A 12,542-nucleotide genomic window follows, 5' to 3' on the forward strand; every position below is an offset into this window, starting at 1 on the left:
CGTCTCTAAATCCCATCTCTCTCTATCGGTCTCTCTCTCCTCCCGCTGTCTCTAAATCCCATCTCTCGCTATCGGTCTCTCTCTCCTCCCGCTGTCTCTAAATCCTTCTCCCTCTATCTGTCTCTCTCTCCTCCCGCTGTCTCTAAATCCTTCTCCCTCTATCTGTCTCTCTCTCCTCCCGCTGTCTCTAAATCCTTCTCCCTCTATCTGTCTCTCTCTCCTCCCGCTGTCTCTAAATCCTTCTCCCTCTATCTGTCTCTCTCTCCTCCCGCTGTCTCTAAATCCTTCTCTCTCTCTCTATCTGTCTCTCTCTCCTCCCCTCTGTCTCTAAATCCTTCTCCCTCTATGTCTCTCTTTCTCTCTCATCCAACTCTCTTTCAATCTGTTACTGTTGCCGTCTCTCTCGTCCACTCATCTCTCTCTCACACACATCCCTCCCTCTAATTCTCTCTCTCTCCCTTTGTCTCTCTCTCTCTCTCTCTCTCTCTCTCTCTCTCTCTCTCTCTATATATATATATATATATATATATATATATATATTTATCTCTATCTCGCTCTCTATTTCTCTCCCTTTCTCTCGCTCTCTATTTCTCTCTCTCTCAGATTGAGTGGCCAGCACCACAGGAGAAGAAGAAAGAGTGTGCCACCAAGGGCAAGAACAACCAGGTACATATCCTAAAAGTTTCTGTTTACATTAGATTACCATCGTAGACTGAGTACCCCTTTAGACTGAGTACCCCTTTAGACTGAGTACCCCCTTAGACTGAGTACCCCCTTAGACTGAGTACCCCTTTAGACTGAGTACCCCTTTAGACTGAGTACCCCTTTAGACTGAGTACCATCTTATACTGAGTACCCCTTTAGACTGAGTACCACCTTAGACTGAGTACCACCTTAAACTGAGTACCACCTTAAACTGAGTACCACCTTAAACTGAGTACCCCTTTAGACGGAGTACCCCTTTCGACTGAGTACCACCTTAGACTGAGTACCACCTTATTGCTATAAATGGTTGAATATTATGCTTCAGTCTCAGCCCCATCTTTCCCCCTCCCACAGACGGAGTGCTTCAACTACATCCGCTTCCTGCAGAGCTACAACCACACCCACCTCTACACCTGTGGAACCTACGCCTTCCAGCCCAAGTGCACCTACATCGTGAGTGGCTTTCAATGGCTGAGTCCCAAATGACAGGCTGTTCCCTACTTAGTGGTCTACTTTTGACCCGGGCCCTGGTCAAATGTAGTTTACTATAGGGGGAAAAGGGTGCCATTAGGGACAAATAGGGCCAACTTCATCCCACTCCCTCTGTCAGGGGGTTGTATTAGAGTTGTATTAGGGTTGTATTAGAGTTGTATTATAGTTGTATTAAGGTTGTATTAGAGTTGTATTAGAGTTGTATTAGGGTTGTATTAGAGTTGTATTAGAGTTGTATTGGGGTTGTATTATAGTTGTATTAGAGTTGTATTAGGGTTGTATTAGGGTTGTATTAGAGTTGTATTAGGGTTGTATTAGAGTTGTATTAGAGTTGTATTGGGGTTGTATTATAGTTGTATTAGAGTTGTATTAGGGTTGTATTAGGGTTGTATTAGAGTTGTATTAGGGTTGTATTAGAGTTGTATTAGAGTTGTCTTAGAGTTGTATTAGAGTTGTATTAGGGTTGTATTAGAGTTATATTAGAGTTGTATTAGAATTGAGCTGTCCTTGTGGTGGCTTCACAGCTAGCAGCACCACTGACATGTGTCATGTCTCATATCTTCTATCTCCACGCCTCCACACCACATCCTCCCTAAGGCTGAATCCTCTGTGTCAAAGGAAAGAGTATTCAATGCCAACGAGGCCGTGGTATCTGGCTCTACGTGTGTTTGTAACGGTGATATGATAAGACAGTGTGGTGGATGCAGGGAGCGAGGACTGTGGCTCCTGTTACAAATGTTGTCACGGACAGACAGAGCCCGGAGCTGTGTTAGTCGACACAGACCACTGACCACCTCTATCTCTCCATAGAATGCAGACCACTTTAGTCTCAACCCTGGCTCCCTTGAGGATGGGAAGGGCAAGTGTCCCTATGACCCAGCCAAGGGCCACACAGGCCTTATAGTGGGTAGGTCATGTATCCTGTTTTATTCTATTCTGTTTTATTCTATTTATTCTGTTCTATTATATTCTATGTGCAACTGTTCCCTAAGTGTGCCTATCCTGCCTGTCTCTGTGTCTCTCAGACAAGGAGCTGTATTCAGCCACACTGAACAACTTCCTGGGTACTGAGCCTGTCATCCTGAGGAACCTGGGACAGCAACACTACAGCATGAAGAGTGAATACCTGCCGGCCTGGCTCAACGGTGAGAGAGAGAGAGAGAGAGAGAGAGAGAGAGAGAGAGAGAGAGAGAGAGAGATTCCCATGCCAATAATGCAATTGAATTGAGAGAGAGAGAAGTGATGGAGAGAGGGGGATGGGAGAGAGGGGGAGATGGAGGAAGTTAGGGAGAGGAAAAGTGGAGAGGAAGAGGGGTTAGATGGAAAAATAAAGGGATTAAGGATAGTCTATGTATGGGGAAAGAGTTGGAGAGGGAGACGAGACACGAGAGATAAGAAAAGAATTGGGTTAGAGGCTAGCTAATAGGAGCAGAGAAGTAGTGAGATGGAAAAAGCAGGCGAGAGTGTGAAAGAGTCTGGTGGAGGGGTGAGAGGTGGAGAGATGAGGTTAGAGAAGTGGACAGGAGGGATACGTGAGGGAAGAGGGGTGAGAGAGATGAGGGATAGTGAGAGGGTATAAAATTGAGACGAGGTTAGAGGGTTAAATAGCAGCGCATGTGAGAGGGTGGGAGATTAGGGGGAGTGGAGGTGGTAGTGTGTGTGACTGTGCAGTCATACGTACGAGTTCATATATCGTGTGTGTGTGTGTTGTCCCATCAGAACCTGACTTTGTGGGCTCGGCCCTGGTGAGGGAGAGCAGTGGCAGCAAGGAGGGGGACGATGACAAGATCTACTTCTTCTTTAGTGAGAGAGCTGTTGAGCTGGACTGTGACACGGAGCTCACTGTGGCCAGGGTGGCCCGCGTCTGTAAGGTAGGCTACACGCATATATGGCTACACACACACACTGCCAACAGAACACACACACTGCCAACGGAACACACACAAGCAAACCACTCAATCCTACTCTGCTCACAGACTTTTTACAGTGAGACTCAAACACTTCCAACCCTCTTTTCACTCTTTCTTTCCAGTTACTCTTCTCACCCAGTCCTGTCCTCATTAGGTGTCAATAGTTATCAGGAGACGTTGCGAGTTATGAGCTCAGAGTTTGCCATCCACTCTCATTACATCATACAACCTGTTGTTTTTCCTGGTGAGGTCAAAGGATAAACCCTTGCCCTTAGACTACCTCTCCTAACTTTTCCTCCGTCCCCTCCCAAGTCCATCAGACCACTCTTCTCACCCAATTCAATCCTAAAATGGTATCAGAAGCCATCAGCAAATCATAATGCAAGCGAACTGACTTTCCCCTCCACATTGGCAATATGCCACCTCTCCTGACTCCTGACCCCTGGCTGACTCTTGTGTGTCTCTCCCCTCAGGGTGATCTGGGGGGCACTAGGACCCTGCAGAAGAAGTGGACCACCTTCCAGAAGGCCAGGCTGGTGTGTTCTCTCCCCGAGCGACACGTCACCTTCAACAACCTGCGGGCAGTCTTCACCCTGCCAGGCACCGACTGGCGCACCACCACCTTCTATGGCATCTTCCACGCCCAGTGGTGAGTCACAATAACACTACCGCCAGGGGGTCCGATGTGCCAAAGAGAAGAGGCTCTCTCTCTCCAACTTAACTGAGCACTTTTACTAACACTGGGTTGGTGTGACTTCTGAGTCTAAACTTTTCCAATTCTTTTGAAAATATGATCTTATGCCCAAAATTACAGTTTTAACGGCCTTCAGTCAGCTAACGTGTCTTCTCTCTGTACGGACCTTTTTGAATTCTGTTATTATCTCCTAGTGGAGCACAACCATCGTTCTATTTCTCATACAAACAGACAATGTAAAAATGACCACAGAAACAACCCATCTAGGTAATAACCTTAAGCCCGTCGTTTTGTTGTTCTCTCCTGTCCCAGGGGCGATGTGGATGTGTCAGCAGTGTGTCAGTACCAGATTGGGGAGGTGAAGAAGGTGTTTGATGGCCCTTATAAGGAGTACAGAGACGCGTCGCAGAGATGGGGGCGATACACTGGCACTGTCCCCAGCCCACGGCCCGGAGCGGTGAGTGATGGAGGGAGGGAGGGAGGGGCGGAGGAATAGAGTGACTTGGACAGGGAGAGTTTGGAGAGTGATCAGAGCCAACAAGCAATGCCAGCCTGTCCCGCAACTAACAATGTTCCTTGTTTCTCCCTCTCTCTCACATCTCTCTCTGTTCTCTCTCTGTTCTCTCTCTCTCTCTCACGTCTCTCTGTTCTCTCCTCTCTGTCTCTTCTTGCCTTTCTTCTTCACGGCGCAGTGTATTACGAGCTGGCATAGGGAGAACGGCTACAACAGCTCTCTTCAGCTGCCAGACGCCACCCTCAACTTTGCCAAGAAGCACCCTCTGATGGAGGAGAAGGCTCAGGCTCGCCCCCTACTGCTCACCAAGGGCATCAACTTCACCCGCCTGGCAGTGGACCGGGTCAGCGCCCTGGACACGCGGGCATACAACATGCTCTTCTTAGGCACAGGTAGCTACTGACAGTGCGTACAGCGCGGGCTAAGAATCTACCCACTGAAGATGGTCGAGTTTGAAGTTGTATTTTTGACCTTACCACCTCAGCTTAACCACAATGGAGGAAACACAAAACTGACTGAGATCAGTGTACTGTGTAAGAACTTCCTATACGCAACATAACAGTATAGGACCAAGACAGGTCCCAGATTAACCCATTTGCCCACTAAAGATGCCCTTAACCACAGCTGTAGGATCAGTTTACTTTAACCCCCAACCCTCCTAAGAAAACCCTCAAGACCCACAGTTTGCCTGAGATCAGTGTTCAGGTGGATTCAGGACAACTTCATCCTACTTCCATAAAATTGTCTTACGTCAGATAGCACGACGACTCCAGCTGCGTGGCCGTTTGAAGACGGTTGAAGACTGTTGAAGACTGCATGTGGCCTAGGAAGGACACTGCCTATCGGGAGACAATGCCTTTCATCAATAACATACAGTACATCCAACTGCAGTAGCTACTTCCCATTAAGTAGCCTACTACTTAGAATTCCACTCACTGCAGTGCAGTGTAGAGTGAATCCCTGACTGTGCCTGCGGTGTGTTGGAGGCCCATGACTGTCAGACTGACGATGGGCTCAGTAGCTTGGCAGGCCCCCTGCTGCCTTGCTTCACAGCACAAACTCAACGGGGCCCTTGGCACACGTACACACTGCCAATTGGGCTGCGGGCTTGATTAGCTATTAACTGCAGCAGGATGACAGCTGATGCGGAGAGAACAAGTCTGGCGAGGACAGTTAGAAACGGAGGATGGGATTGGGGGATTAGCCGAAATGCTCTCGACACAGCGAGCGAGGAGCATGATACGTCATGCATGATACAGCATTTACGTGTTTGTGTGTGTGTGTGTGTGTGTTGCTGCTCTGCTCTGTGCCAGGCTCCCGTAGGGTCCAGGGTCAGTCCCTCACATTATCCATGACAGTCCCACTGTGGTGAGGGCAGGAGGCAGGGCAGGTTCAGCACACACAGCAGATCTCTGCTCATAAAAGCGCCATCCACCCAGACAAGACACACAAGGTCACACCCCGCCGGCAGCAGCAGCTCAATTGCCTTTCAATGCAGGGGATGTAACCTTGCTCCCAATATTACCCAAATAGTAAACTACAGTACAACATTCTGAAATGATGTACCTCTCTTCTCATCCTACCTGCTCTCCTCTTTATCCCCTCTTCTCTTTTCTCTCCTCTCCTCCTCTAGCGGACGGCTGGTTACAGAGGGTAGTGATCCTCGGCTCGGAGGCCCATGTGATTGAAGAGATACAGCTGTTTGATTCTCCCCAGCCAGTGGACAGCCTGACCATCTCTCACACCAAGGTAACACCCAGGCCAGGGGATTTCCCCATCCGTACATATAGTCCATATAACTAGGCCCAGGAGTTTTCTCTGGCCCTACACCATCATGGACCATCACTAGGGTCTGGAGTTTTCCCCAGCTCTACACATAGACCATCAAGTTGTACTTGTACATCCAGCTGCCTCACACTACAGAAGCAGGAGGTTGGGTCCTGCCCTCTGGGCCGTTCTGAGTTTACTTACACATAGACCATCACTGGACCAGGAGTATTCCCTGATCATGTGACGCAACTAGGAAAGACTCCGGGCCCTACTCAACACCATTATGCCCTCACATGTCTGAGTGTCACCACTCTGTTTCACTGGCATTACACTCACATGCTGATCCTTATCTAATTAGACCAGGCTTTTCCTGGCCAGCTATTTCATAACAAGCTTTGCTCTCTAGCCAAACAGAGAAAGAAGAGGGGAGGGAAAACAAAATGTTATTGTAATTGAGAGCGATTATCCCATTATCTCCACTGCCCTCTGTCTGACTTGTTCTTCTTCTGTTTCTTCCATCCTCCTCAACTATCTCTATCTCTATCTCCTCCCTCTCTCTTTTTCCCCTCTTGTCTCTCTCTCAACCCCCCTCTCTCTCTCCCTCTGTCTCTGTCTGAATATGTCTGCAGAAGTACTTGTACATTGGCTCACGTTCAGAAGTGCTCCAGCTTCCCTTGGCTAACTGCAGCCGCTATCAGTCGCAGCCAGACTGCCTTCTGTCCCGGGACCCCTACTGTGCCTGGGACAGTGAGGGTCGCGCCTGTGTCCGCATCGATCTCCACCGCGGGTGAGCATGCCTGCCTCTCCCCTCCACTCCCCCTCTGCCCCTGCTCAGTGGTTCTGCCTTCCCCTCTTCTACTTGGCCCCTCCTCTGCTTTGCCCCTGCTCAGTGGGCTGGGTCCACCTGTGCTAGCAGCAGCTCAGTGGAGGCCAGTAGCAGAAAGTGGAGGCCAGTAGCAGAAAGTGGAGGCCAGTAGCAGAAAGTGGAGGCCAGTAGCAGAAAAACATGTTATTAATGCCTGTTCTCTGTGCTCTCTGTTCCACAGGTCTACCTCCTCCCTATCCCAGGATCTGATGCTGGAGAGATTCAGCAGGGGCAAAGCCAAGTTTGACAAGCCTGTGGCCATCCCCAGCCCTGGTGAGTAGGAGAGGAACTGGACTGGTGGCCCCTTGTGGCAATAACTGGTCACTACAGTTGTAGTTTTTTGATAGTTATTGAATGGATTTGAGCTTAGAATTTAGTAATTGAATCAAGTTTAATTCAGTTGAGTTGAACTAAGCGAAATTGAACTGAATTGAGATTAATTGAATTTAGAGTTCAGGAATTAAACATCTTGGCTAACACATACCCTCTCTCTCTGTCCCAGACAACTCTCGACTGAGGAATGTGACAGTAGTGGTGGAATCAGACATGGTGCTGCCCTGCCAGCTGGTGTCCAACCTGGCCCAGCCCTCCTGGCTCCTCAATGACCGGGAGCTGCAGCTAGGAGACGAGGAGGCCGGGGGGGCACGCTTCGACCGGACTCTGAAGGCTCTGGTGGTCCCCAACGTGATGCCGGTGCATGCGGGACGCTACGTGTGCTACTCCGAGGAGCAGGGGGTCAAGTTTCAGATGGAACGCTACCAGGTGTCGGTGGTGGCCAGCTCCCCTGTGGTCATGGCAGCCCGGGCCCCTGACGGCAGCATGGGTCTGTTCTGGGTGCTGGTTATCACCCTGGGGGCCGCTTGTCTACTACTACTGGTGGCAGCTCTGTATCTGAGGAGGCGTCTGAAGCTGGCCATAGGTAAAGGAACGGAGATGAAGCCCCTGGAAAGCACCTTGGTCTACCCCATCACCCTGCCCAAGGAGCCACCTACCTTCGTGCCCAGCAAGATGCCCAGCGACGAGGACCGCTTCTGGGAGACGGGCGCCAACTACTACTACTCAGACGGCTCGCTGAAGATCGTTCCCGGCCACGCCCTGTGCCCCAGCAGCCAGTCTCACCACCACGCCCCCACAGCGTCTCCCAGCGCCATCCCCGGCCAGCCCATCCACTCCCCCAGCCGGCTCAGCCTCACCAACATCAGGGGCTCCGGCAGCAACGGCTACATCCGCCTCAACCTGAGCTCGGCCGGGGAGGAGAGGGTTAGCGGGGGTGGTTCTGGTGGAGGAGGGCTGGGGCTGAGCGGGGGCGGGAACGACTACTCCAGCCCCTTCAAGGAGGAGCTGCGTCGGACCCTGCAGCAGAGGAGCGTGCTGCCCGACGCCAACCCTGAAGAGTCGTCTGTGTAGCAGCAGTCGTCTTTCTCCACGCCCGTTGCAATGAAGAAAAAAAATGAAAAAAATTGAGAACGAACAGCAACTAACCTACCTCCCTCCTTTAGAGGACGCCTCTCTCTCTCTCTCTCTCTCGACACCACTCTCGCTCCATGCTCTCTCTCTCTTTCTTTCTGCCAGTGCTCGTTTGGCTGACTCTGTGACTGGAGGTAGATGTTTCTTTTGCACACAGCATGTGAGGTGACACACACCGACCCGTTCCTCAGCATCCTCTCCTGTTATTGTGTTCCATACGTCACACTTTACCTTCTTCACCAGTTTCACTTGCTTTCACTGTGCAAATCCCAAGCTGTGTAAATTCGGTATTTAAAGACAATTGAACTCAGCCTTCACCTCAAACAAATGGAGAGATTTCCTGAGAGAACTCCTTCAGGGTAAGAGACGACCAACAACTCATGACAAGGTTGTAGCTTCAGGGCTAAACCAATAAAGCAAGCAGCACGAGTTGACTGACTGAAAGATGGAGGAGCTGGCTTGCTGTTTTTATGTTCTGTTGAGGACTTTTTCGCTTGCTGCACTTAACACGGGTGTAAGTAAGTCGATTTTGTATTTGTGAGCAAAGTGAGTGAGAGAGCCACATAAAAGACAAATTAATCCCAAAAGCATGACGACAATCACGTTCCCCTCTCAGGGGGTAAAACCTGGGAAGGAACGAGTGGGATAAAGAGAGAGAAAATGAAGTGAGTTTTGTTTGAAAGACATGGGGGGTTTACATGAAGGACAAACTCTTAATTAGACTTTCTCGGCTCAATTTGTACTTTTTTCACGTTGTCAGTCTTTCCTCTGAGAAGGTCTTCAACCCCTGCCACATTGATATATTGTGACAATTTAAATGAAGACATTTCTATGTGTTCTTTTTCTATGCCTTGCGGACTACGGAAGCGACAAATAGAGACCAATGGCTTTAAAGCGCCTCTCTGTGAATGAGAATGTGATGGAAGCACGTACAAACTTCTCATATCCCTGCACAAAGTAGATATCTCCCCGAATAACCTCCACACTAGTAAATACATTTTAGCACTACTTTTACAATAACTACACTACACATTTACACAAGTGGTTGATGCTTGTACACTTCCTTGGGATATGGTTATGGACATGTCTGTTTGACATAATCCCACAGCAGAACCTACAATAGCACACTCGCTTATTATTCTGAATTTCAGATGAGACAAAGGCATTGTTTTCAGTAAAGTAGCAGGGATGGCATGGGGGAATGTAGGTCTCACTAAACTGTTGCGACTGCAGTGGATGTCTCAACAAGTGCTTTACATAGTATGTTTGTGTCTGGGCGGGGGTGGTGGCGAGTTGAACTGCCAAAAGGACCTCCCTCCCTGCACCGCTCTGAATGCCAAACGTGGTGGATGTACTAGTGTGTCCTGGAGGGGACGGAGCAGCACTGTACCTGGACACGCCCTTTAACCACTTATTTCCCCAAACCCCGCCCACTTACCTAATGACGTCCAGAGAATGACCTGGCACCACTGTGGAAAGCCTGAACACAGAGAGAAGGATGGACACTCAACTGTAAACACGCACTGCCCTGTGCTGTTGGAGGGACAAGCGGAGAACAGATGGAAGATAGATGAATGGCCTGTGACAAACCAACAGGTCCAGAGAGCAATCAGAGGCACATCAATCAGAGGTATGGCTCTCTCTCTCTCTCTCTCTCTCTCTCTCTAAAAGCCTACAGACACACAAAGATTCTAGCCAGGCCCAAGATCTGTTTGTGCTGTCTTGCCGACTCCTATGTCACTGTTATGGCTTGGCGTGAACAATTCTGGAACTAGCCTAAAGAGACACCCAAAGACCGAGCCAGAAAAACAGGTGTCACAATCAAGAGTTTTACAGCCTTTGAGATGAAACATAGTTGTTTTATTATGCTGCATCATCTCTACTCTCATGGAAGTGGCCTTGCATGTACAATTATCACTATGTGTGCCCACTCTAACATGTTAGTTTTACCCTTCCTGTGCTTTGTCTTCCAGGGGTGGCTGTGTGACACATCTGCAGGGACCAGAGAACAACACAAGACAAAGAAAGGAACAAGAGGGTGACAACGTTTCTTTCTTTCTGTCCCCAATGTAGACTAGAGACAGCTGAAGGGGATGTAGAATATTGCAACGATCCCTGAGTTGAAGAGGTACTTACTTACTTGGCCATCAGTGGTTAGTTCATCCTAGTGTTGCATGACCTTCTCTGCAAATGTACTGTACACATCTCCGATAACATGCTCATAATTGTAAAAGAAGTGTATCATGTTTCAATCTTTTGCCTACACTGTTGTTCTCTAGAAAAAAAAAAGAATATATGGTTAGAGTTGTTAAGGACTTCTTCATGAATACATCTTCTAAACCTGTTTTCTTTTGCCGTGCCTCTTCACCTTCGGATAAGCCAAAGTAGACTGCAGTTGCTTTTTTTTTCTCAACATTATTATTTAATATTATTTCATTATTCCACTTTGATATTTAAGTTTCAACAGTCCGTCCAACTTCACTTCAAAGAACTCTCGTGTCTAGAACTTTCCTGCATATTTTATTTAGAGCTTAATTTTTTTCAGAAGGCAAAATGTTTGCGGCTGGTCAACATCCTGTTTACATGTCAGTAGTAATCTACTGAAGCGTATCCCTGATTCCCTAGCTCATGAAAACCTTTGAACGTCATAGAACCAGCCAAGCACAGCAACCTCCTTAAAACCAAATGATAACTCATAATTTGATGATCTAAGGTTTGATACTAAATCTTAAATATTTATAGATGCCTTTCATTTGAAAATATGTATGTTTTAATATGTTACCAAGCACTGGTTCTGACACTTAACCATGTATTATGCATCAACAGCTACAGGAGCTGTTAAGATTGGTATAGATATTTATCTGATTTGTCTACCAATGGACATTATGTCTGATAAGTCATGAAACTGTCTTAAAAGAAAGTTATCCATCAAACTCACAAAAGGGATGGTAGGCTAAGGGATGTTGGGGCGGCAGGTAGCCTAGTGGTTAGAGCGTTGGACTAGTAACCGAAAGGTTGCAAGATCAAATCCCTGAGCCGACAATCTGTTGTTCTACCCCTGAACACTGTTCCTAAGGCTGTCATTGAAAATAAGAATTTGTTCTTAACTGACTAGCCTAGTTAAATACAATGCTAAAGCTACCAAAATAAATATTTACCTGTGTGTTACAAATCTGGATATAGATAGGCTAGTTACTACAATATACCTGTCAAAAACAATGCCTTCCACAGTCTTCTCAAGGCTTTTGATTCTGCTGTTATTCAATATTATTATTGTTATATTATCATTATTATTCATTTCTTCCTTTTTGGCTTTAAGTTGCAAAGGTTCCCCTGCCTGTTTGTTCACAATTTTTGGTTTGTATTTTCAAGGATGTTAAGTAACTTATTTTGCTTGTACAAACATGTCGATATTTATTATCATTGTACATATGTCCTTATTTTTTATATGTGTATATATACATGAATAAAAGTAGAGATCTACCCAAATTGTGTACATGTGTGCTGATGGTTCATGGTTATAATCAAACCAAGAGTATGGGTGTAAGCATAAACATCTCTGTTATCCAACATTCAAGGGTACAACATTATACATGCTGCAAATGAAAATCGGAGTGTGCTTCAGCTCATTAGTGCGACAGCAGCCTGAGCATTCAGTGCATTAGAGGCAGCATGTGAAAAGGATGTAGTCGTATAGTCTCACTAATTGAAACAAGTAGCTATGGGAAGAGCTTTACCAGCTGTAAAATATAATTAACAGGAAACAAACATCACAAACATATTATGTAAGAACTCAAGTAAGATACCTCATGAAATATTCTTTATCGCACAGGGGAATTATAATGATGATATAAGGTCTTCATAAAGAAGGGGAGACAATTTGTAACATCTCAAAGGAGGATGACTGGCCCTGTCCTTCTGGAGTTCTTTAAAAAAAGAAGATTATATTAGGCCTGATATTAGGCCCAAGCTTATTATTATAATATTTCACTTAGCCTCTGTCACAGACTTGAACCTCACCTTGAGCGAAGCCTGGGAGCCAAGGCTATATTCTATTAGGCCTGATTCTATTTTATTAGGCCCGACATATGTCCTATTAATCTATTGTATTAGGCCTATTCTTTC

The 12,542-nt window shown here is 47.1% G+C and overlaps 1 protein-coding gene across 1 annotated transcript in view; it reads left to right on the top strand.

Moving 5' to 3' along the window:
* The window catches only part of LOC109881904 (semaphorin-4C), a 56,985-nt gene extending 45,079 nt beyond the window's left edge, over positions 1-11,906 (top strand). Inside the window, exons 4-16 of the mRNA XM_020474005.2 lie at positions 604-666; positions 1,060-1,158; positions 2,008-2,104; positions 2,223-2,342; positions 2,917-3,068; positions 3,581-3,756; positions 4,114-4,258; positions 4,494-4,707; positions 5,949-6,064; positions 6,715-6,872; positions 7,132-7,223; positions 7,453-10,047; positions 10,391-11,906. Of these exons, the coding sequence (XP_020329594.2) occupies positions 604-666; positions 1,060-1,158; positions 2,008-2,104; positions 2,223-2,342; positions 2,917-3,068; positions 3,581-3,756; positions 4,114-4,258; positions 4,494-4,707; positions 5,949-6,064; positions 6,715-6,872; positions 7,132-7,223; positions 7,453-8,357 (2,337 nt within the window). The 3' untranslated portion in view covers positions 8,358-10,047; positions 10,391-11,906. The remainder of the gene's footprint in view (positions 1-603; positions 667-1,059; positions 1,159-2,007; positions 2,105-2,222; positions 2,343-2,916; positions 3,069-3,580; positions 3,757-4,113; positions 4,259-4,493; positions 4,708-5,948; positions 6,065-6,714; positions 6,873-7,131; positions 7,224-7,452; positions 10,048-10,390) is intronic.
* The last annotated feature ends 636 nt before the right edge of the window (positions 11,907-12,542 follow it).

The sequence above is a fragment of the Oncorhynchus kisutch genome, linkage group LG3 (genome assembly GCF_002021735.2).
Source record: "Oncorhynchus kisutch isolate 150728-3 linkage group LG3, Okis_V2, whole genome shotgun sequence".
Classification (NCBI taxonomy): domain Eukaryota; kingdom Metazoa; phylum Chordata; class Actinopteri; order Salmoniformes; family Salmonidae; genus Oncorhynchus; species Oncorhynchus kisutch.